Raw genomic sequence first — 25,190 nt, 5'->3', positions numbered from 1 at the left:
AAGACCTGAGTAAGGACACCGCATGCATACTAGTCATGAAGACTGCCTGGATGGTTCTCCAGCAGACAGGCTAGGGAACAAGGACAGTGGGAGGGTAAGCCCTGGTCCAGGACAGAAATGATGCAGGGCCTAAAATATGGGAATGATCGTGAAATAGGAGAGGAGGGAGGAGTGGGAATAGGGGGTTCAGAAGGTAGAACTCCAAGCCCATAAAAGGTTTAGGAGCCGAGAAATGGGATGGCAAATGCCATCCAGTTAAGACCTCTGGATGTCACCAAGTTCCTTAGTTGCACAGGCTCTGTGGGGCAGTGGTGGCAGCAGCTGCACACCAGGCTGTCACAGCAGGCAGTGAGCCGACTTGTGAACAGGAATAGTTAGCATCCAGCCCTAAAGACGAGTCTCCTTCCTGTGGACAGTCTGCTTTCTGTGCCTGTGTTTGCCTGGCATTACACATTAGTGAGAAATTCATGCTCAGCATTTAGACATAAAATAGGGCAGCATAATTCGTTTTTATGATCTAATTCTCTTGAAGAAATTAAAATACAGTGTTTTGAAGTCTTGCCTGTAAGGGCACCAGGCCCAAAACACAGATTGGGCACTGTCTGCTATAATATATAGGGCAAGCTATTTTTAAAGCTTGTGATTGTTATAGTTACTAAGAAACAGACAGGAAATGGTTTGCAGAGGATATAGACATTGCTAGATGGTATGTTCACATTTGTAGAAATGAGAGTCAAACTGGAACTGACCCCAGCTCTGGCATTGCCACCCCAAAACTCAGAGCAGGCCATAAACATCTGCAAGACTGACTGCAGACCATTTTGTTATATCCTTCGACGACCTTTCTTTGAGGCCCATAAATGCATACACCAAAGAGTCTTTCAGTTTCTTTGTTCATTTGACTTCATGTACATTCACTATAGCCCAGCTGTTTTCTGAAAGATTATCATAGCTGTATCCATTAATAATTCCATTTCTGCTTGCAATCAAGGATTAGAGATACGTTTAAAAACATCACCTCTTGTTCCCTCAAATGTTAGTAAAATCACTGAAGAAGTCTGACTTGAAACTTTGACTTGGATTTTCTGGGGCAGGAGGGGAAGGCATTTTTCTGAGCAGTAATCGAGACCCTAAGGACATAGAGCCCATGATAGGACAGTTGCACAAACTGTGTAGAGTGAATCTCCCATGTACCCACATTTTAGTCCATCTGTAATACTATTGAAGACTATAATAGAAGGGTTTCCAAAAAGTTCACACCTTTACTAGCTGGTTGAAAATCAAGTGTAGCCTCTACACATTTGTAGAAAATGTGCAGCTTGGTCTTCTGGTGGGTTCCCTAACAAGTGGAGTGGGGTCTGTCTCAGAGTCTGTTCCCTGCCATTAAATCCCCTTCCTCTACCTGAACTACCTAATGGGGCCTCAGCAGGAGAGGATTTGATTAGTCCTGCTGGGGCTAGATGTCCCAGGGTGGGGTGGTAACCAAGGGATGCTCCTCCTTCTCTGAGGAGAAATGGAGGAGGTAAGGAGGGGAAGCGATTTGTAAGGACTGGACTAGGAGGAAAGGAGGCATGGGTGGCTGTAATCAGGTTATAAAGTGAATAAAAAATAAGTTATTGGGGGAAAAGCAAATGCAAGTGTAGCAGAGGCATTGTGTGTATGATTGCACCGTGGTAACTGCGTTGTGCATGACACACATGAGAGAAAGCTGGAAAGCAAACCGGACTCCGTGGTGCTGAGCTTTAGGGGCCTTGGGGAGAAATTTCACTTTCACTTCTGGATTTAAAATTATAAATTATAATTTGAAGTAAAACATAAAAATAAAGCCAGTCATGAAAATCATGTATGACAGTGTAAAGAGAATAACGATAAAATTAATTTAACTATAATTTACTACTCAAAGATTACCTGTTTGATTGATGTCAGACTATAAATTGGTAGGTAAGGTGTAGGATGGTTCAGCAGGTGAAAAGATTATTAAAATTATTTCCTACTATGTGTAATTTTTTATCTTCTGTGTCTAACAGTGTATCGTGAGACTGTTTCCTATGTCATGAAGTAGTCTTTACAGGCATGAGCTTTAACGATTACGACGCAGTCCACTGCTTTGTACCGCCTCTTCAAACTACTCCCCTCTTGCACACAGTTATTCCCTTTTCTTGCATCTTTAAATAGGCTTATTATGGTGAATAGTTTTACATCTGAGTGTCCAGCTCTCCTGCCCTATTATTTAAGGACAGGGTTCTAAGCAGAGTGTGCGGGTGCACATAGATCCAGCACTGAGTGGAATGAGGGAGAGCATAGGTACAGAGGTGCTCTGGGCGCACAGGGACGCCATCTTTAAAAAGAAGTATCTAGCATTGGAGTAGTTTCTTTCTTTCCTTCTTCACCTGTTTAATTTGCCTCAGGCAGGAGAAAGGTGTAGCAGTTTTATTCTTGTGCTTTCTTATTGAAAAGCACTCTGCTTTGTTTAAAAAAAATAGCAACAAAGTGTACTGAATTGTAAAGGAAGTATTTTTCTGAATTATATTAGTTGACTCTTCTAACAACTTTACAACTATTTTACAAATGGGGGTTGAGGGGACTTGGGTAGAGCCTAAACAACTAACTTGTCAGTGGTCAAGTTTAGGTCTGAGCTCCGGCACCTGCTCAGTGTGTGCCACGTTTGCCAGGGGCATGGAGACAATTAATAAGGTCCATTGCTCTCCTACAGACTCAGTAGCTCATAGTATGCTTGTATACTGTATGAACCTCATGTAATACTACAAAATACCCACAAAGTACCATAGGCTGAGTATCCCAAACAACAGAAATTCTGTTTCTCTTAGTACTGGAGACGAGAGAGCAAGATAGAGTTAGTTCCAGCTGGTTCATAAGAAATTATGAAGTCTTCCTGTTTTTTAGACCTTCTCACTCTTTTCTTTAGACATCACACTGCCTTTCCTGTGCACCCATGGGGCAACTGGGAACAAGCTCTCTGATGTCTATCCTTCTGGCCTCAGACACTTAACCCTCCTGCCTTGGCCTCCTGGGTGCTGTCATTTAATGACTAGAATATTTCTAGAGCATAATTTCTTACTTCGAGCAGCCTATGTCACTTAGTAAGACAACCTTATAAACTGCCTTAGTAGATGGTTAAGGAGCTTTGAAGCATGAGTTCTTGTCATTCTTTCTTACAAGAAGACAGTGAAATACATCAAAAAGGGAAGCATACCTGGATTTGTTTTACATCGAATCCCTCAGTAACTTAGCATGTCCTTGTTAGTTTGTTGTCAACTTTCACAGAGTCGAGTCATCTGGTAAGAGGGAACCTCACTTGAGAAAATGCCCACAGCAGATTGGCCTGTCTGAGCAGGTCTGCGGAACATTTTCTTGTTATGATTGATGGAGGCCAGCCCAGCTCACGGGAGGCAGTCCTACTCCTGGACAGGTGGTCCTGGGCTTATTTTAAAATAGCAGTCTGAGGAAGCCATGGGAACAAACTAATAAGCGGTATTCATCCCTCTATGTCTTCTGCTTCGGTTCCTGCCCTCAGGTTCTTACTTTGTCTTCCCTCAATGGACTATGCCCCGGGATATATAAACCAAATAAACTCTTTCCTCCCCACGTTACTTTTGGCCAGGTTTTATCACAGCAATAGAAACCCTCTCAAAGCATGACGGTCAGCTGCTTCAGGAAACCTGAACTTGTGGTCGAAAGTGTTCACCCATGTTAACACTGACTGTGTTAACACTGAGACACACCACTGGGTTTTCTTACTCATTATTCAGCCATTATTATTTTCTAACTGTTCCTAGATGAAAAGTCGGATCACTGAAAATTCAAACCATTGTTTTATACCTGGAAAAAGATTTAATTCAGACACAATTCCAACTTTAAATGAGATAAGTTTAAAAGGTAACAGTTTAAGACTATAAACTTACAGGGACTCCTGGGTGGTTTGAATACCTCAGGAAAGGAGTTCTGTGTGACTTCAACATTAAGGAATAATAAAGAGCCTGTTCCATTGCTTGTGCTGCAGGGTAGGAAGTACGTTTTGCCAGAGGCTGCATGTGTAAGGGTGCTCAGTACATGATTGCTTTAAAATCTTAGAGAGCCTTAGCACACTATCTTACTAGAGACAGCTAAGAAGTCTAGAATAAGAGGTGTTGGTCATTCTTTTCTGTAAGAGAACTATTAAATACAAAGGAGAAACTTATCTGGGACTGGACCAAGAATAGAATGGCAGCTGCTGGCCAGATTTCAGATCCTGTGTTTGGTGCCATGAGGACACTGGCATGGTCTGGGAAGAAGGCATCTACCATGTATCAGCTACCTTACCAACAGGAAGGCTCTGGTCAAAGATGCTTGTGGACTCAGCTCCTCCCAGCACACAAGGCTGAGTCCCCCTACTCCCTCTCCAAAGAAAGGGCCTTGTGTGCCTCCAGTGACTGCTGTAAGAGGAAAGAATCCTGTGCCTGGCATAGGGCAGTCCTGCATCACTTCTCATATATATGCACTCTGCCTGCTTCAGTGGAAACAATAGCTCTACCCAGCGCGTTCCAGTTGAAAGGACCACAGAGAACTGACTCCTTTTCTGGCTGCTCCTGAGTGAGCAGCCATTCATAGGAGAGAACGGATTGATTTCCACAGGGGAATAGTTAAAGTAATGAGGTAAATAATTGCCTGCTCTTTGGGGCTTTTACCAGCCAGAACTTGAAACCACAACTCCCCTTGGTGTGCTGTTTTGCTGGCCATTAGGTGGTTTGCTTGGCAACTGTGTGGGAAGGCAGTGTGCTCACTCAGGACCTGTGCAGAGCTCCCTATGGGACAGGCACTGTAGATGATGTGTGAACTACTAAAGGATTAGGATCCTAGGCACTGGGGCTTACTAACTTCTGCTGGAATGTTGAACTGTGAGTCATTTGTTATCCTATAATGGAAGGTTTTGGCTGTTTGCCATTTGATTTTTTTTTTCAATTATTTTTGTGGTATCTGCTGTCTACAACAAAGTCATACTTTCCACTCCTCAGGCAGATTAGAACCAGTTTAAAAACAAAATATCAAATAGGTCACTACTTAAGTTATGCACATAAAAGTATATTCAGAACCAGTATGTTCTGTGGTTGAAAACTAGAATATCAGTGACTGTTCTCACTTAGCTGTGAGACATTTGCTTTAGAAGGGAAAAAAAGCTCATTTTTCTCTTCTGTTTCCCTCATTTAAAAAATAACTGGTAAGCCTCAAACAGTGCATCCCTATCATCTGTAAAGCACTAAACACGTGTTTATCGTAACAGTGATGATGAAGAGTAACCTAGTGGCACTGCCAGTTCGGGTCCTCGTGGGCCTCTGTCTCTGAGTGCTGGAGTTGCAGACCTTCATTTCTGATGCGTGTGCTGCCTGATGTTGGCAATGAGCACAGACACTTCGGTGTTTGCTTGACTTCTCACTGGCCTTAGGTTGTACTGCTCTGCTGTGGGTGCTTCTCAGCAGAGCAGTGACTGAGCTTTCCTCTCACACTGACAGGTGAATGGCTGTCTGCTTGACCCTGTACCCCCTGTCCTGGTGAGGAAGGGATGCCAGTCCCTGCCCAGCAGTATGATGGAGACCTCCATTGATGAAGGATTGGAGACAGAAGGAGAGGCCGAGGAAGACCCCAGTCAGGCCTTTGAAGCTTTCCAGGCCACACGCAGTGGGCAGCGACGGCACACTCTGTCAGAAGTGACTAACCAATTGGTTGTGTTGCCCAGGGCAGGTATGATATTAGAGAAGCACCAGGTTAGACCCTACAGCATCGTTTTTGTACTTCTGGCATCAAGAAATAGTGGTCTGCTCATTCCATATCTTCTTCCTCTATGGAAGCAGATGCCATGGACTTTGCAGATTAGATCTACTCAGCAGCTACAGAGATAAATATGAAGTGCCTCTGGGTTGTTTCCCCCACTCCAGGATTCTTTGACTACAGTGTGCTTCATAAGGGAATATGGCTCTTCAAGGGCCAGGATCTTACAGCTGTAACGTCTATAGGCTTACCTTGAGAGTCAAACTAGCCAGTAAAAGCATCCTGAATGGATGGACGGTTGTTTGTGGTCCTGGAGATTAACTGCAGGTCTCATGAATTTGGGATCCCCAACCCTGAAAAGAACTCTTCTATGAGGTGAGTTCTGTTTTCCAGGCTGAAAAGAAGTACTCTAGTCCTCTTGTTTATTTTCCTGAAAGATTGGGGCTGTCAAGACTAGAGACTGCCATTTTGTCTTGCTTTTGTCTGTGTATTTAAAGAAGATGCTATTGGATTGGGTAATTTTTTTTTTTTTCAGGAAAAGTTTTCTCCATGAGTGATAGCCCCTCCCTTGACAGTGTGGACTCTGAGTATGATATGGGGTCTGCCCAGAGGGACCTGAACTTTCCAGAAGACAGCCCTTCCCTGAAGGACATCATGTTGGCCAATCAGCCATCGCCTCGCATGACTCCTTTCATAAGCCTCAGACCTGCCAACCCAGCCATGCAGGCTCTGAGCTCACAGAAGCGTGAAGCCCATAACCGGTCCCCTGTGAGCTTCCGAGAAGGCCGCAGAGCGTCAGATACTTCCCTTACACAAGGCAAGGCCCTCTTTGGTGGCTTAAAACTCCAGTCAGGATGTGGGAGAAAGCTGTTGCCATGCTTGTGTGAACGCATGATAACTAAAAGGCCTGCTTTGCTTAAACTGTTGGATGTTTCTACTTTGCAGGAATTGTAGCATTTAGACAGCATCTTCAGAATCTTGCTAGAACCAAAGGAATTCTGGAGTTGAACAAAGTACAATTGCTGTATGAGCAAATTAGGTCAGATGCAGACCCTACCTTAACATCGACTGCTCCTCAGCTCCAAGACCTTTCGAGCAGTTGCCCTCAGGTGGGTGTACAGGCCCTTCCAAGCATGTCTCTCCCACAGATGTGTGGTTTTCAGTTAGCTTCCTCCTAGTTGTAACTAAGTGGGCTTTATGGGAAGCCCACAGTCTCAGGTTTTCTTGTTGCTGTTACTAACAGCTTAAACCCAGCCATGCTGCCCTCAGATGCTCAGCACCAGATAGAGGCCTATACAGGTTCGATCTAGTTTGGTTCACAGAGCAGACAGATTTATATGTGGTTGATTCTCAGTCTCCCTTGAGTAAACACACAAGCACCGTGATGAACTTCACCCGGCTGCGAAGCTTCTTGCCACTACTCTAGATGTGAAGTCACTGTTGAACAGGAGCGTGAGTCACATTAAAAATGTGATAAATGTTGCTGTTTCTTGAGCCAATGTTGAATGCATCCAATGTACTATAGTATTCTATACTATGTACAATGTACTATAGTATTCTATACTACGTACAGTGTACTATAGTATTCTATACTATGTACAATGTACAGCAGTATTCTAGGCCCACATGTACGCAAGCACCTTCTAGTATCAGGCAGGAGATTCTGTTCTAATTCTAACACTGATGAGGTAATAGTTGAGTGGAGATAACACCATAGATTCTTTGAAAAAGCAACCTTCAACCTACTAGTTAGGTAACAGCTAAGTGTTAGGTCACATGGAGTCTGGGTCCCACTCAGTCATTTGCAAAGATACTAAAACTTTCTCACATAGAAATTGAGATGTCCCCTCCCTTGCTCCTTAGGAGGAGATCTCTCAGCGGCAGGAAAGTGTCTCCGCCCTCTCTGCCAGCATGCACCCTCAGCTTTCACCACAGCGAAGCTTGGAAACCCCGTACCTGCAGCACCGACTCCAGGTGGGATCCTTAGCTTCCTTAGTCTGGCTCACTTTGCCGTAGAAGCCTGCTTTGCATTATGTAAGGTAGCTGTAAATTTTATTCCTTATAGGCAGGTAAATTTAATCCTATATTAGTGGCTTCTAGAAACATCTTCAAACTAGGCCTTATTTCCTATGTGGGCAGTAGAAAAAGATAATTTTATATTTGTGAATAATAAGATGCGATCTGTAATCTACAAAATTTTAGCAAGGCTGTCTACTCTGGTATATAAAGATCTGAAAAAAATGATCTGACATAGATCCCATTCAGAATGAATCACTTAACATGCACTGGGCCTTCCTGTCAAGAACTAAGTCTGCTTTTCTCAGTGTTCTCCGTGAACATCCCAGTCCTGGAATTTTATAAGTGGAAAACAAGAAGCCAAGAACTAGATGCCTAGGCCTGTGACCCAATGCTCTTCCAGGGTTCTAGTGAGCAAGTATCCCTGCTTTCACTCAGGATTCTGGAGGCCACATCTGGATACACTATCCAGACAGGCATCCAAAGGGTGATGCTGTCACCTCAGCTGCATCCTAAGTGATAGCGTGTGATTAGGCTCTTACTACTTTTCTGACCTTCCAGAAGCCCAGTCTTCTGCCAAAGGCCCAGAATGCTTGTCCGATGTATTGTAAAGAACCACCTCGAAGCCTGGAACAGCAGCTACAGGAACACAGGTAAGCAAGTCTTTGGCCTGTGGAGTCAGTTCCTTTCATGGCAGTCTGGAGAATGCTTCTGCTAGGACCGTGCACTGGTACGTGGAAACTGCCAGTGGTAATGAGGCTGTTGAGAATCCTAGGGCATAAGCCAGCCAGATGGCAGCAGCCCCTATGCACTCTGCCATTTCCTTGTATTTTTCTGGGATGCACTCAGTCCTAAGCTTTCAGAAGCAGTGCCTAAATCAGTGATGAGGCTTCCCCCTTGTTGCTGTTCATGTCCACTGCTCCCACCAGTAAAAGACGGTCACCCAACGTGAAACAGCCCTAGTCATCACCCTGCCGAGATGTTTTCTCTTTCTGAGTAGTTTTCATAGTAATTAGGAAAGAAAAAAATGTATTGGTGCTCCCTTACATCAGAGGGGTCAGTCAGATAGGCGCAAAGCCCAAACCCCACAGTGGTTAATTCTTACTCTGATTTCTTCCCCCTTATTAAAAAAGAGAGAAACAGTAGGTGGGGGTGTCAGGTGTGATGGAGGGAGCCTAGAATCCCTTAGTCTCCTGTGACTAAGGCAGGAGGAATACAAATTTAGGGCCAGCCTGGACTTTATGTAAGATTCTCAAATTTTAAAAAAAAAAAAAAAAAGGAAAGTGGAGTTGATGCCTGGTATTGAATTTACAGCGAAATTACATTCACCTAAGATATAAAGTAATCTTTTGGTGTTGCCAATTTAGGCTCCAACAGAAGCGACTCTTCCTGCAGAAGCAGTCTCAGCTGCAAGCGTATTTTAATCAGATGCAGATAGCAGAGCGCTCCTACCCTGGACCAACTCAGCAGCTGGCTCTTCCCCACCCGGAGACTGCACCGACACCTCAGCAGCCCCCATCCTTCAGCCTGACCCAGGCCCTCAGCCCTGTCCTGGAACCCTCTTCTGAGCAGATGCGATTTAGCTCTTTCCTCAGCCAATACCCAGATATGCAGTTGCAGCCCCTGCCCTCTACGCCCAGCCCCCGGGCTCCACCTCCCTTACCCTCACAACTGCAACAGCAGCAGCAGCCACCACCCCCACCCCCACCCCCTCCACCACAGCAGCCAGGAGCTACTCCAGCCTCCTTACAGTTCTCCTATCAGACTTGTGGGCTGCCAAGCACCACTTCTTCTGCACCAAGCTATCCTGCTTCCTGTCACTATCCTGTGGACGGAGCCCAACAGAGCAACCTCACAGGGGCAGAGTGTCCCAGGAGCTCAGGACTTCAGGAGGCCCTCTCTGCGCTCCCTGGACTCTTTGACTATGAAATGGTAGAAGCCGTGGACCCACAACACAATGGGTATGTCCTGGTGAGCTAACCCCGCACAGGAAGTGAGGTGGCTCTAGTGAAGGCAGGCAGACCGGATCTCGATTTTTATTCCATCCATTTAAATTTAAAACTTATTTTTCCCCTCTTCCCTAACGGGGAAAAATCAAGTTTCCAAACTGGAATCAGGGTTTGACTAGGATAGATGTTCCTCCTGGCTCTGTCCCACCACAGAATTTTCTGTGGCAAGGGCTAGAATGTAGTTGGAGGCTGGAGTGCATGCCCTTAGGTAGAGTAGAGCAAGCTCTCAAAGGAGGAACCAACAAATGTTTGCATAAAGTGACAGCATAGACCTAGGTTTTACACCAAAGGTTCATTTGGCTTGGTAAAAGCAAGAAAAATGTGTGTTGTATATATCACATACTAGGAGGGAAAGGCAATATATTTCCCTAAAGCCAAGCCGAACAACAGCAAAGTGCTTCAAGGCATACCAAGGTATTGGTGCAGGGTGTCCTCAAGACCATCACAAAGTAGCAGCGCCTAAGCTGTGTTTCCAGGACACTGAGTAGCAGCTGGTCCTGACCCCTGAAACCCTGTCTGGGAGCACACAATAATGCCTTCTCAAAGTGCCCCATGGCCTGTGGTTAGAGTGCTCAGGGCTACAGCAGGAGGCCTATCCCAGTGGAGGCTGAAGCAGAAACCAGGGAGCAACAGGAACTCAGGCCCTGAGCTGGGAAGCCAGGCTCTTCCTGCACAGGCTCCAGGAGGACCTCCGATCTGCTCTGCTATAGTGGTTCCTTTGACTGCCACTCTGTTGTACCGAGCTTATGGAGGGTTGCACACTGGGAAATTTCATATAGGGTTTAGACCTTTTTAAAGATGCACAACAAAGGAACTGTTGTGTGCCCTGTGAGGTGGTAATGTGTGCCTTCCCCCACCTCACCACACTGTTTTTTCCATATGGACCCAGCTTTCCACTTGTGTCCTTCCTAAATCCAAAGGCTCTTCCTTCCATCTGTTCTCACTATGTGGGATCAGAATTCTTAATTTCATTAGTTTTGATTTGTACGAAATGTTCAGGTATTATAGCAATATTAAAAGAACCACAGATGTGTTAGTCATTTACGAGAAAAGCTTAACCCTTTAACTCACTCTGAAAAATAGATGCTATACCTAGTCAACCAGATATCTAGAAGTAACTAGTAATCTGTCGTTTGCACAGTGACATCCAGGTGTTACAAACTCAGTATTATTTATAAAAATTATAATTTCTATTCTTTAGAGTGGCTTGTCCAATCAGCAGATGAATGCACTAAGCACAAAGCGTCTTCCTTAAAGCACAAGAAGAGAGCTACTTCACTGATGCTGCATCTAGAAACACCTATAAGTTGCCTTTCCTCTCTGTAGTAAGTGTCCAGGCAGGCAAGGGAAGACTAGGCATGGGAAGTCTCCGGAGAGCCATCCTGGCCCACAGCCCAGCCCAGCCCCTGCCAGTGTTGGTGACTCAAGCAGTCTTGAGGCTGTCCAGAGACTGTACTTGTTGGGCGCCCCACTGGTGCCAGGCTGCTTTGGAAATGCACTCTGCTTGGAATTGGGCTGTGGGTTACAGCAGGAGTGGATAGCAGGAGGGACTGTCGTTTTTGTGATTTAGTAACTGAAAATCCAGTAAGGATAACTTGTGTTTCTTTTATTGATTCTGTTCCTCCTCGTGCTTAAGATTGATGATTTCATTGGAGAGATCATTTCATTAAGATCTCTGATATGTTTAAAGCTTTGCAAAATAAGCCAAGTTATAAAGCGGGGCTTGATTTGTTTAGACTGAAGGAGAATGTTTTCCCAAAATATACTGCAGAAGTGCTGTAATATTGACAAAATGAAAATGCCTTCCAGATTGAAAATGGGGGCCGCTCATTTCAGGACTGCAGGAACAGACCGCAACAGATTGGCATAAACCCCTGCCCCCCAACAGGCTGTGAGCTGCTTAGCCCAGGAGACCTAGCAGCTATGGCAGGACAGTTAGGCGACAGATGAGGGGCTGCGGAGAGGCTGTCAGAAGGTTAAAGGCTGCAGAGAGAAGTTGGGAACCTCATCAGCGGCCAAGCCTGTTAGGCACTGACACAGAGAGGAGGTGAGGACAGTCGCCTGGTGAAGACCAAGAATCATCCAGCTGGAACCAGTCGTAAGCTCCCATTTTCTCCTTCCTCAGTTTCAAGTAGACATCCCTAGTTCCACGGCTACCTTTATTTCATGAGATGGAGGCTGGTGAGAGTAGACGAGCTCTCTGCTCATCTGATTGTTTCTGTGTCTGCCCCTAACTAGTGACCCATGGAAGCTTGCAAGTCGTTTCTCCTCACAAGTACTAAAGTAACACTAAGGCGGCTTAGGCCCACTCTTGTGGAGAGGCAGCTTTGAAATACTGACATGTTTGCCTGTCGGTTCACATCAGCAGTGTGTACACTACTGTATAGTAACCCTTAGCTTTGTTATCTTGTAAACGAGCCTCTCCAAAGAGACTGGTGATTCAAACATGAGGTAAAATTTTCATTCAGCAAAAAGTGCAATATGTGTGGTACTCTTTTATTTTTTGCTTATGGTCTTTTGTTATCCGTAGGTATTATTACTCTGTGCTTTGGGGGAAATGCTTTAGTTTTGCAATTTCCGATTGGGCAAGTGTGTCTCTAGTATTTACATGCAACTGACATGCTGGTCCCTGTAAGGCAAAGAGAGGGTGTTAATACAACAGAAAAGCAACGGATATGGGGTCCCACTCTATTCCCAGGGAGCTGCCTGACCAGCACCAGCCCTCATCCTGCCCCTGACATGGCCTGCCTGAACTCTGCCACCTTAGGAAAAAAGATGGGGGCAGTTCTGTATGTCCATAACCCTCTAGAATCTACCCAGTGGGAGACAATGAGGGCCCAGGGAAAGCCTTTGGAAGTGATGGGAGGTATAAGAGCTGGTCTGAACAAAGCCCTTCCTCTTGCTTTGCATCCTAGGAAAAAGGAAGCCAAGGTCTCTTTATCCCAGAAATCGAGAACTCAGAAATATTTAAACTGGGTCCTGGTGTCAGGGAGGGAGGGAGGACTTCAACCTCTGCCTCTCATGCTCCCTCCTAACTTTTGTAATTGAGTTACTGCATTGTTACAGGACCCCCCATTCTGTACGCTCCCCTCCTTCCCCCTGTTGGACAATTCACCCTGTGGAGTAGCACCCTCTGCCCTGCCCCAGAGCTCTGTTAAATAGGATAGTCATCACAGACCCCTCTACCTATACCCTAGGAGCACCACACCTAAGACAGGGCTACTAGGACTGGGGAAAGGGTATGCTCTCGGCTGGAGAGAGACCATGTGGTGAACCAGAAACTGAAGGAGCTAAAAGCAGCAGCTTCTAGGCCAGCTGATCAAGGACCCCAGGTGTGCCAGCAGCTCAGGACATGGGACCCATTGGGCTCTCCTTCCTCTACAGGTTCTCCAGCCTCTAATCAAGCCTGCTTCTTAAATCTATCAGGATCAGAGTTTCTCCAGTCTGGATTACACTCATGCCAACAGTGAGTTAAGTTCCCTGTTGGTTTACAGAAAACTCATAGCCCAGGTGACTTTTTCACATTCCTCCTCCTCTAGAGACAGTGTGTAGTGTCCCTTGATGACAGTGATTGAAGTGGCAGTCGCAGAGTCCCTGTGCCAGGGCTGACCTTTGCTGTGTTTGTGCCCCTAAGCTGGGCCGCTGCTACTGCCTCCTTGGAAGCCACACAAGCCGCTCCTTCTCTCTGTGCCTAGACATCAAAGGTAGAAACTGGAGAACAGGTAGTAAGTTGGAGTCATTGTCCAGGCAGGGACTTTTGTCATTTTGTTGGTTCCCTGGCTCGGGAGCTCAGAGAAGTGAGAGATTCCATGACTTTCCCACCATTTCCCTGGCATGTGAGTGAGATACCGACCGACCCTTCAAAGGTTCTGTGGGCCCTGGAGTCTCTGGCCTCCCAACACCTTCTCGCTGATTGCTTGAGCCATTTTCACCGGTTCCAACAGCCTGGCTGATTCTGGAAGACTCCCAGCATTCCTAGTTGCACCACATCATCTGTCCACATTTTATGTGAGCAAATTGGGGCAAATGTCTGCACTGATTGACAGACAGCTTAGGCAAGTGTGGTTCTTACGAGTCCGAGTCCCGTTTACTCAGCTTGCCTGCCCATATTCACAGCAATTTACCAAGCACTTCCGAGTGCTTGCTTAGATCCCTCAACACTTCTGTAAGCTTAGCTAGAGAGAGTCTGTCCATGTTTCTGAGAAAAGCAAAGCTCTTAAGGATACATGACTTAGCTGAGGGCACAGAGCTCAGAAGTGGAGGTAGCAGGGTCAAGCTCCTTCCTTGCCTGGCTTTTGGCTTGTGTTGGAGCCCTGCCCCCACAACTGCAGCCTCCATAGATGCCTGGCTCTAAGTGCTCTTGAGTGATAACTGCAGCCATCTGGGTGACTTGCACTGCGCAGGGAGACACAGACACCTTTCTATAAGTATATATTGGAAGGACATGCCCCTCCTTTATTTCCAAAGGGCAGAAAGGGACCAACAGAGTCGACTCGAGAAGATAGACGCCCAGAGAATCATGAACTCAACCTTTATCCTAAAGGGAAGGCACTAGAACACCTTTTTCTTTTGAAACACGGTGTAGCCCAGGCTGTCCTGGCACTCACTCCGTAGAGCAGACTGGCCGCAAACTCAGAGATGCTCTTGCCTCTGCCTCCAAGTGCTGGGGTTAAAGGAATATGTCACTATGCCCATTGAATTTCTTCACAATTAAGTCCTGACAAGTAGGAAGGCTTATTCGACACTTTCAGGATTACAGAATGGTAACATGCTTGATGGTAGAATGCTAGGACTTTTCAGAACCAAAATGGGCGAGTAAGGGTAGCTTTAAAAATAGAAGTACAAACAACATCCCGTGGATGGCATAGTGTTGCATTTCCAAGTACAGATAACTGATGCCTACACTCCAGGATTTGCTCAGTCACGGAAATTCAAGTGGTGAGGCACCCTCAGTGCTACTCATGGTTTGAGAAAGAGAAAAGGAGAAAGCAGCAGGAAGGGGGCTACCTACAGGGTGGCCTCTGGGGGACTGCAGCTGTGATAGAGTGCTAGAGACTGTTTGCACTTTCTAGAAAGGCAAGGCCGTTTGCTTATTGCAGAAAGAACAGCTGGATTCACTCGCTCTGTGACTTACTTAATCTGTCTGTAGTCAGTTTTTTCTTTTGTACTTTTTAATTACTAAGAGAAATTTGGCAACTTCAACAGCTTTGGTATTTTGTGTGCAAATCATAATAGCTCCAGTGTGAAAAATCAAAGTGTCACCTGTCACTCTGTTAGGAATTGCCTAAAATGCAGTTTAATAAATGATGTTTGTACCAAATGGTTATGTAAATGGAGTAATTTTCTGCAAGGAAAATGTACTGTTTTTATGTTTCCAACCCTCCTGAATTAAAATAAAAAACACCTTGTTTTCTAAAGGCCTTGTGATATGAATATCAGACTCATATGAGTATAGGAAGGACTACCCCTCACTGAGCAGTGGGTAGAGTTTTCAAACTGTGGAAGGTGGCTGTGTTCTCTGAGCCCTGGTGCTCATTTCAAGCTACAGAAAAGACAGTGGATAATATGTTCTCATTGACGTCAGCAGGGTAAATAATACCTCGCCCTAAATTGCCTGAGTACACGTTAGCCACTACAGATGGCTGATGGAAACAGTGCTAAGCACAGCCTGCAGCGTCAGGGCCTCACTGAGCCCGGTTAATGCTCTTGGTGTAGTGTCAAGACAAAGCCATCACTGCAGTCTGCACAGGAAGAGGAACAAAGACAAGCACACTGTGCTCTAGTTCAGCTCCCCCAGAGCAAGTAATACAGGAAGGCCAGCAAAGAGCGCTGTTATTAGTCAGTGTCACTTCTGGGGTCTGTGAATGGGACATGAACGACACACACACACACACACACACACACACACACACACACACACAAGAACTTCTCACAAGGACAGACATCCTTAGGTAATAACCTTTTGCCCTTGGAGTTCTGGATAATCCCCTTAGCCAAGCTAGACTTGTAAGGCCTAAGTAAGTAAGAGGGCAGGATCAGATCCTGCTTTCTGGCAGTGAGTGCAGATGGGATTTGGTTTCCATTACTTGAGCCATTCCCCTGGGCCAATATTATATAGAACAGAACTGCAACAGCTCTCAAACTGAGGCAAGCCCAGTGGATGTGAGGGTGTGTATAAGACTAGAAGCCCAGAACCCTCACTGCGCGTGTGCACAGTTCTGACCTACCTTCGAGTAGCTCTTCTTCGGAAGAGAATTTAGTACAAGTTTCTTTTCTTTCCCCAATATTTCAGTGCCTGCTTAGCAAACTTTACCTTTGCCCACTGATCCACTGAATGAATCCATCATTGTAATATTCTCATAGGTAATCACCCAAGCCTCCCCAAAGTCTAAGGACACCCTTCACTTCCATGCCAAGTGAAAGCCCTATGAAGAACAATAAAGAGTAGGCCATAGAGGCCAGAGCACTACCCTGTGGCCTCTGCTTGACCAGCTCGGGAACACAGCAGGCAGCAGTAAGCACATTTCCAAAACCTCTAGCCATCCTGTGGCCAGTGCTGACAAGCTGAGGCTTCCTTCCTAGGAGCGGTCCTTTCCTCCCTTCCCCATGCCTTGAATTGTGGGATCAGAGTCCCTGGATATGCAGGGAGCTCTCTGGACTCTTCCCCAGAAACCTCACCTACAGAAAGAAGCTCAGTTTCTAGAGGAGTACATCCAGGATCTAGAGGCTCGCCCTGGGCCAATGGGAAAAGCCCTTACTCTGACAGTGACACCTGTATCTGAGGGGTGCTCATACCTGCAAGTGGGTCCAGGAAAGGAGGAACCCAAGATCAGCCTGCAGTTCCCAGGAGCAAGACTGGCTTTGACCACTCAAGTTATTTTTTTTAATCTTGGTATTGAATGTTTTTAACTTTTTTAGTGTATGGAATGATGGGTTTTACTTTGACATCTTCATACCTACCTACATGTCCAGTTCTTCCCTAATATCCACCGTATTACCCCTCTTGCCATCCCTCCCATAATATATGGACCACGTCATGAGCTTGCATGGCATAATTATGTGGGGCCACGCTAATCTGCCTGTGTTGTTCCAGTGTTAGGAACTGTTTGCCTAAACAAGCACTATGCACTAAGTGTCCGGAGCTGTGTGGCCACACGGGAACTCTCACACAGACCTCACTTGTTCCACCTCGGGCTCGTCACAGCACAGCTCTGCCCTTCCACTGTGCCTCCAGCCAGGAGTTCCACAGGCTAAACAGCTCTTGAGCAATGAATACGATACATAGAATCCAGTGATATGGGTCTTGAGTAAACCGGATACAACTGCACCTCAAACATGGAGCTGTCATCAGTGACACACCTGCCACAATCCAGGCACAGAATGCGACCACAGATGACTGAGGCTGAGCCTGAGAGGTCAGGCGGAGTGGGGAGCTTGCCCCGGCCGGCCGAAGGAGTCTGTTTGCTGAGTTCCTCTGTATCTATGGTTACAGAGCCAGGGAGCCCTGCTCCCTCCCTTTGTATGTTTCTGACAGGATTTCCCAAGGACTGCTGGACTGACCTCAGCTGGCAATGAGGGGGTAAAACAAGCAAAGCACCTAAGTGGGTGAGTAATGACTGCAGAGGCACAGACTGCCCCGGCGCCAAGCCCCCAAAGCTGCCTGGGCAGAAAGGTCAGAAAATTCAAAGCCCAGAGAAAATGAGGCAGTTGGGTGTTGAACCTTTGGAACTGAGTCACTCCCTCCACAGATAGGCTTTGAAAGCTTCTTCCTCTCTTCCTCCTACTCATTCCCCAACGATGGAGTAACAGAGACTGAGTGCCTGAGGACTCTGACCCCCAAGATGTCCCACCAAGCTGATGGGATGGGGTACAGCAGAGGTAAGAGGAAGGCAAAGCCTCCCTACAAAGCATGCCAGGCAAGGGATCCAGTTCATTGCCTGTGTCCAGCCTGAGACCCACTGCAACTACAGGTCACCACAGAAACCCAAATTAGTCATCAAAGTGAGGGCCAAAGGGCAGGCAGGCAGTTGGAGGGGTCCCGGGAAATGAAGGGCCAGTGTAAGGTGAGACTTGGGAAAGGAGAGGCTGGCTCCCGAGTCCAACCCGGTGGGTAGACAGGCAGTGCAGGTGAGTAGTGCCACCCCTCCCTGCCAGAGACAGAGCAGGAGGCAGCAACAAATCTGGACTGAGTCCTTAGTCCCTAGGCCTGCCACCAACTTATACAGGTCACTAAGGGCTCATTGTCCCCATCCGAGATGGGAACAGCCTGAATCAGCTCCTCCCTTTAACATGGAAATGTTAAGATGCCACCAACTGCCCTTGGCTGCTTGTCACAATACTCTGTCTGACCCTAGGGTAGAAAATGGTTATGCAGTTGCCTGTGGAGTTTTGTCTCACTGGTTGAAAGATGATTACCCTCACTGGCAACTTAGCCCTGAGATCTCTGAAGCTTTGGCAGTGAGTTCTGGGCAGCACTGGTCATGAGTGCCACGATGTCAGACCGGCTCTAAGAATCTGAGGGCTCATTGAAACTGTCCCCTGGACTGGATTTGGAATCACAGAAGTACTCAGCATCTGTCTGTGAGGAAGTTTCCAAAAGTGTTTAAGTATGGAGGGAAGAGCCATCCTGAATGTGGGTGACCACACCATAGGTGGGTGCCTTGAATAAATAAAATGAGAAAAGGAAGCCAAGCAGGGAATCGGTGTTCACCGATGTGATCAGACACAATGTGACTATCCACCATGGACTGTCCCCTCAAGCTGTGAACCAGTCTAAACACTTAGGTGGCTTTAGTCAGGTTTTTTGGTCACAGTGGCACAAGCCCTGTCTAGGCAGCCTTTTCCTCTCTGTCTTTGAAGTAATTAAACTCATGCATATAGAAAGCCTGGGGGAGTCTTTCTGCACAGACAATCCTCAGTCCTCAGGGAGCCATAGGATACCAGAGCCTAGGGACCTGCTCTAGCTGGCCTGTGACCAGTCCCTTTACTTCTATGCTTACCTCTAACCTATCAGTAGCCTATGGGATCCAACTTCCTTAGCTAGGGTGCTCTGGAGATGACTGAACCTCCTTGGGCTTTCATATGCAGCCGTCCTCTGACTGTACTTGGGTGGGCCTCCTGAATTCTAGTCTTTTGGGGTTCAAGACTAATCCTCTAGCCAGGCAGTTAAACCCCTACCCTTCAAGCAGCCACAGCCAGGGCCTAAGAGTTGCTCTTCATATCCTCCGGCAGCCATGTATCTCTCAGTCTGGGGAATAAACCAACTGCCTACCAGAACTGAACTTCCTCTCAGGTCACCAAGTGCTGGCTTAGATCCTAGAAGAGGACAAATGCCAGGAGACACAGACCAAGAGACCTTAGGGGCCCAGAAACTAAGTGGAAGAAACAGGGAAAACAGCAAGCCAGCGACGGGGAAGGTGGACTCTTAGCTGAGACTCCGTGCAGGGACTGGGCCCTGCTCAGTGTCTATACAGGACAGACTGTCCAGGGAGAGAGAAAAGGAAGAGGAGTGTGGGTTTTCAACACAGTGTCTGCACCCAATTATTTCTGGATGTTTCACTGGATTTGAGTCTCCAGACCTGGGCTCAGTGAGGAGACTGAATGTCCCTCACAGCTGCTCCTTCCTCAACAACAAGACTGACATCACTGTAGTCAGGGAAATAGTGTTTTCATTAAAATCACATGACAGCTCCTTCATGAGTCAATAAACCAATCCACTGTTAACCCTCGCCTGACAGTCCTGCCAGCAGCTGTGGTCAGAGGGCAACCTCTACCCTGGAGGGAGTGGCTGGGCCAACCTGGAGGCAGCAGTGTGATCAGTGGCCCAGCCTGTTCCCTGGCAGCTCCTGCATTTGAGAATATGATTCATCAAGCACAAAGACCGTGCAGACTTCCAAGAGCCTCTCTCCATGACACTGAAGCAACATCCACCCTTCACCAGGAGGAAGCCTGGGCTGCTTGCTTGGACCAAGCAGCAGGCACAGCCTTATGACATCAGATGACTCCATTAGGGCTTTGAGGCCAGTCAAGAACTAAGTTCCCAGAGTTCTCCTTATGAGGACAGATCAGTGAACTGGCACACACCATAGAAAAGGGTTAAGAACAACTTCTGGGTTGCAACTGGATGGCTTCCTGGATCACTAACTTGGCTCTAGGTCCCTGACGTGAAACACTGCCCAGCAAAAGCAAAGTCCTTTCCATTTTGCCCCCAGAGCATTTGCTTGAAGTGAAAGAAGTGAAACAAAAGCAAGGCGGGCTCCCTGAGTCACAGAGAAGGGAATTTTGTGGATAAAATGAGCTGCAGCCTCAGAGAAACAGCACAGCTGGCTTCTGAGGAAGGTTCCCAACCACAAATGTGTCCAAGGTAAACATGTGCCGCAAAGGTATCTGGTTAAACGATTGACGAGGGGTGGCAGTAAAGGAAGCTCAGGAAATGACAGCTAACGCTGTCCTCAGCCAGAGTTCTTCAGAGCTGACTTCGTCAGCTGTGGCAGGGGCAGATGTCTCAGTGGTAAGGGCTCTCAGCTCCTGAGTTAAGTGGTCCTGAGTATGTTGGAAAATGGAACAGCTCCTTTTAAGAAAGGTGTGGCTCGGGCCCCTAAGAATCAGTTCTACTACTCCAGCCAGGTCTTCCCTTTCAGTGAAATTCTACAGAGCTGTCAAAGGGACGTGAAGAGCTGGCGTCTCGATCATCTGCCAGGCTGAGGTTGCTGAGGCTTTGGAAGCAGCACTCGGCCAGCACTTTCTCCCACCACACAGCACCGGTGGGACTGCCGAAACCAGAGACAGCTGGCCAACTCAGGCAGGGGACAGCAGTGTGCACAGACACAGAAAGGCAAGCATTCAGAGCAGGAAACATTGCTTGGCCTCCATTTGTGTCAAGTGAAGAGCCAGGTAATTTAAAGACCCTTTTTGTCAGTGGATAATCACACAAATCCACTGGAGTGTGTGAGTGCCGACCTCTTGCAGTCACTGGATCTAACCTGGTAGCAGTACCAGGCAGCTCAGACCGTCCACTCCTAACATTTATTTTACATCACAGCCACCCTTCTATCATTGGCCCCGAGGACACAGCTGGGGCCCCGGTGACTGCTGAAGGAGAATTCTGCATCTTCTTCACATGGTTGTAGAAGGCAAAATGGGCTTGTAGAACATCCAGGAAAAAAAACATCAGGCATGGACTCTTCGTCCCTAAATAGAACCATGCCGATAACTTCCCAGCCTGTGAAGAAAGTTTACCAGCTTTTCCAGTCTACCCTTTGGTTACACGGGTCTCGTCTCAGACTGTGGAAGATTCAAGACCCCAAACCACACATCTGAATGAGACCACCACGCCACAAAGTTAGTAGAACAGAGCAGGACTCTACACTCTTCTACCCTTGAGCCAGGGCAGGTGTGGGAACTGCTGCTCTGCCCACCTTGCTGTGACTCCCTATAGCAGCGGCAACAGGGCTCTGGCCCCAAGTTTCAGGGGCACTTACCTTCCCAGTGTCCTCTCCAGGCACTCGGGGTCTCAGGAAGAAATTCTTGTCAACCCCAGGGGTGCTGGGCTCTTCACTGTCCTTCACAGGAAAATCTAGCTTCCTCAGCCTTTGTGCCACCACTGGAGATATAGACAGCAATGCTGTGACCGTCCCTGACCAGGGCACATCCCTCCCAAGCCACCTGTGCCTCCCAGCTATGATGCCCTCAGCTGCCCTAGCACCATGGTGGGCCACAACACAAGCTTCTGCACAAGTGTGCAGAGAAAGCCAGCCTTCGCCAGTACCTTTCTTGCTCCAGTCACACCCTGGGATCTAACTGGGGGTTCCCCCACACCTTGGTCATAGGTAGCCTGCAGGGAGGGCCCTGAGCCAACAGAAGACCTAGCTCCTTTCAGACTTGATCACAGCAGTTAAGGACAACTCCCAACAAAGAAATGGCTTGGCTTTTCTTCCCAGTGAGTGCTTCATCCCCAGATTTCCATGTCAACTGAACATGACGTTATTTCCTGGAAACAGCAGGCCCACAGAGGCAGATGAGGAACAGTAAAGGCTATTCTAGGTACAGAAGAAGACTGAAGGTTTGTGAGGGAAGAGAAAGACAAGCCAGGAAATGGGCGGAAAGGAGGAGGAGAGCAGTGAGAACATGGGCTGGGGACCGTCTTTGCAGCTGACATTCCAGAGAAAGGACAGCCAGGACTCAAGGATTCTGTGAGGAACACAGGGGCACGGAGGCCCTGCCCACCGTCCCCAGTGTGATGGACTCAAGGATTCTGTGAGGAACACAGGGGGCACGGAGGTTAATAAAACAACTCTGGTCAGCTCAGCGGTGTTAGGAAGACACCCTGCTTTTTCTGGGTGTTATACTTAGATGAGACCTGTCATGCTGTCTCTTGAATAAAAAGTCCTCCAGCAAACATACTCCTACTTTGAGGCCCATATCACTATAGTCAAGCTTGGTATTTCCGTGAACTGAAGGTTGCCCTTTATTTTTACAAGGCCTCATTCAAAAAAAAAAAAATAGCACATTAATCTGTTTATCCTTATGAAACAAAAATCCATCTTCAGGCTCCTATTCATTGGCAGCACATTAGAGACGCACAAGTCTAATATTTTGCTCATGATGGAGAAGAGAATCACTAAAGTGAACTCCACTATTAATGGGTCACTTTTAATTGACACAGGATGTGTGTTTTTGTCTTGGCTTTTCCCTTTCCTAACAAGTTGAACAATGGTATAAACTACTTAGATGTAAAACAGTAGCAATGTTCAAGACAACCAGACAATTCCAAAAGAATAATCCCTCAAGCCAGGGGTAGCGGCATGCCTTTCAGCCCAGCACTTGGGAGACAGAGGCAGAGCTAGCCTAGTCTATGTAGAGTTCCACGATAGCCAGGGCTACATAGAGAACCTTGTCAAAAAGGAAAAATAATTCCTGGAGCTGGGTACTGGTCTGGACCAGAAGTTCTTGCTTCCTGGGAGCAAAGAAGTCACTAATTGTACTAATGAGAGAGTGAGACAGTCTGGTGACTTTGTTCCCATCAGAGGACACCCTTTAGAAACCACTCAGTGAACTCAGTTTTATGAAGCACCAACAATATATCCCAGACACTGGCCCAGGCAGAGGTACAACACAGGACTGAACAGACCAAGCCTGCACCACAGAGCTCCTGGAGAAATCAGGTATAAAAGCTATTATATAGAGAAAATGGCCAGATTTAAGCTGAAGAGCGATTGCTATGCAGGGTAACTCGAGGGAGTTCACTGCCTACACCAGGAAGAACAGTGAAGCCTCAAATGGCGGCCAGAACAGATTCTGCATGATGTGTGACCTTATCTAAGAATCAAGGGTCCACTGTCTCTCCCTTCAGTAGTTGTTGGCAGAAAGCTCAATGCACAAGGCTGGGGGAGAGGGACAGGGACACTTGAGTGGCTTATTCCCGAGCGTACCATGTGGCATTTCCAAGCAAAGGTGAGGCAGCTGCCCCAATGCCTGTTCCCACAGTCAAGACAATCATCTCTCAAATATAAAACTCATTTAAGAGGAGCACGTCTGCAGGTGATGAAAAGAGCAACTGTGAAATTAGATGTTTACAGCAGAGTGATGTGAGGCACCAAATGCTTAGGAAAATATTCAAACCTTGGTCCTAGAAAACATAAAAATGGAAACTAAGTAGCCGGCACTTTACAATGAAGGCACAAGGCCTCTGATGGGAACCGTCTGCCCTGCTTCTCTAAATAGAGAAACTTGAAAACATTTACACAAACTTGGCTTCAGGTAACTTCTGTTTAATGTACAAAGTTTTGTAGGTATCTTTGGGCCTTCACAAAACAGAACAGGGCTTGTTATATCTAAAAGGATTTGTAAGTAAAATCAACAATTCGGAAACCCAAATGCAAACACCAAACTACGTGGTACGAGTAGAGTACTGAGTAAAACTGGCTGCAGTAAAACCCCATTAACTAGGTCCACTCAAGACAGGGAGTCAGATGGAAACATTTAAACTATCCAGAAAAATATTCAGAAAAGGTGTGATGTGTCAGAGCTGCTCCTGGAAGGCCCAGAGCAGGGGGACTGGTCACAGGCATCCCACTGATAAGGAGATACGCCCTAAAATTAGTGTCCGGCAGCCTTCCATAAGCACAATTTGCTCTGGAAAACCCTTCAGCTTGACCTGCCACCTTAAATTTCTGGACAAGTTAATGAAATTTTACTGTAAAAGCAGAAGAATGTTCTAGCGTCACCCACACCACAGGGAAACACTGAGCAACCAAACTTCAGTGCACAGTGCAGTGTCGCGTCAGCACGATGCCCACTAACCCTGCTGGAGGCAAAACCCGGACCAGTGCACCCTGCACTTCCCTGAGACAACGCTTCACGATGAAACAGTAGAACCACGACTCGGTGGGAGGCACTAAAGTTTCTTACGAGCTTTTGAAGGCAGTCGCAGTGCTGAGCCGTTGACATTGTTTCAACATCACACATTAGCAGCAAGACACTTCCGGCTTCTGCATGACATGATTACAGTCCAACTGAGCAAATGGAGACCAGAGCAGCCGTTCGTTAGCCTTCCCATCTCCTTCCAAGTGAGATGCTGATGCGGACCATCGTAACCAGGAGGACGTGGCTTTCACTACAGTCAAACCTCAATATTCTCTCCAAGGAGATAGTTAAAGTAAGTTACTCTAAGCCATTTACTCTTAACATTGGGAAGATGGAGAGCCACACAGATACGTGTAAACAGTAAGAGATTCACTGCACTCCGTGTCGGGGTCCAAATCCATCCAGGCTCTGTCTGGAATCGTAAGTGGCTGGGGCCTGATTCAAAAGGGAGGAGGCAGGAGCCTCAATGGTGCTGGAGAGAAACCCTGGGAGAAGCCCAAGGGATGACTGCACGAGGGAGTGTCAGCAACTGGTCAGCAGAGAGCGTTACAGCTTCCCACCAGAGAGGTAAAACCAGTCTGAGTTCATGTTTAGAAAGAGTCAAGTCACTGAAATCTCATTTCTTCTATGTTGTTGCCATCTGCTTGGATGAGATCTTGAAGGTTTCCATTTTTCTCCACCCAGGGTAAGAACACATTGACTAGAGATCTGTGATAAGAATTTAGTAAAGGCTTTTCCCTCCTGTTCCTCTTTATGCCAAGGCAAGAACTGGAAAATTCCAAACAAAATCATGTTAGTGGTACAGAAAGTTCATGAGGGATCACTTGAACATTTAGCATGCAACGGTGGCAGGCCTGAGTCTGAGCTGCTGCTGCGGCCCTGCACTCTGCTGCGGTAGTCAGTCAGGCCTCAAGTCCAAACTACACTGCTCTTGCCAGAAACACTCAACACCCTACACATGGAACGGAGATGGCCTGCTCGTTCAGCAGAGCTCAGTGGGCCAAGAATTCCCTTTATTTAGATAGGGTCACAGGTAGC

At 47.0% G+C, this 25,190-nt stretch overlaps 2 protein-coding genes across 23 annotated transcripts in view; one reads left to right on the top strand and one right to left on the bottom strand.

Annotated features, from left to right (window-relative positions):
- Positions 1-15,205, top strand: part of Sik2 (salt-inducible kinase 2) — a 99,819-nt gene extending 84,614 nt beyond the window's left edge. For 6 of the 18 annotated variants that reach the window (XR_015626621.1, XR_015626620.1, XR_015626619.1 and 3 more), the window contains 8 exons: positions 5,508-5,736; positions 6,299-6,580; positions 6,709-6,872; positions 7,627-7,737; positions 8,341-8,432; positions 9,147-9,740; positions 10,990-11,113; positions 11,598-15,205. Coding sequence is in view for 12 of the 18 variants with exons in the window: in XM_087561927.1 (XP_087418053.1) it covers positions 5,508-5,736; positions 6,299-6,580; positions 6,709-6,872; positions 7,627-7,737; positions 8,341-8,432; positions 9,147-9,740; positions 11,598-11,658 (1,533 nt within the window). In the remaining 6 variants the exon portion in view is untranslated. 18 annotated transcript variants of the gene reach the window in all.
- Positions 12,325-25,190, bottom strand: part of Ppp2r1b (protein phosphatase 2 scaffold subunit A beta) — a 32,208-nt gene continuing 19,342 nt past the window's right edge. For 3 of the 5 annotated variants that reach the window (XR_015626618.1, XM_087561920.1, NM_001025418.1), the window contains 1 exon segment: positions 23,542-24,920. Coding sequence is in view for 4 of the 5 variants with exons in the window: in XM_087561920.1 (XP_087418046.1) it covers positions 24,904-24,920 (17 nt within the window). In the remaining variant the exon portion in view is untranslated. 5 annotated transcript variants of the gene reach the window in all.

Source organism: Rattus norvegicus, chromosome 8 (genome assembly GCF_021556685.1).
Source record: "Rattus norvegicus strain SHRSP/BbbUtx chromosome 8, alternate assembly SHRSP_T2T, whole genome shotgun sequence".
Lineage (NCBI taxonomy): Eukaryota > Metazoa > Chordata > Mammalia > Rodentia > Muridae > Rattus > Rattus norvegicus.
This window is presented reverse-complemented; position numbering and strand designations above follow the sequence as displayed.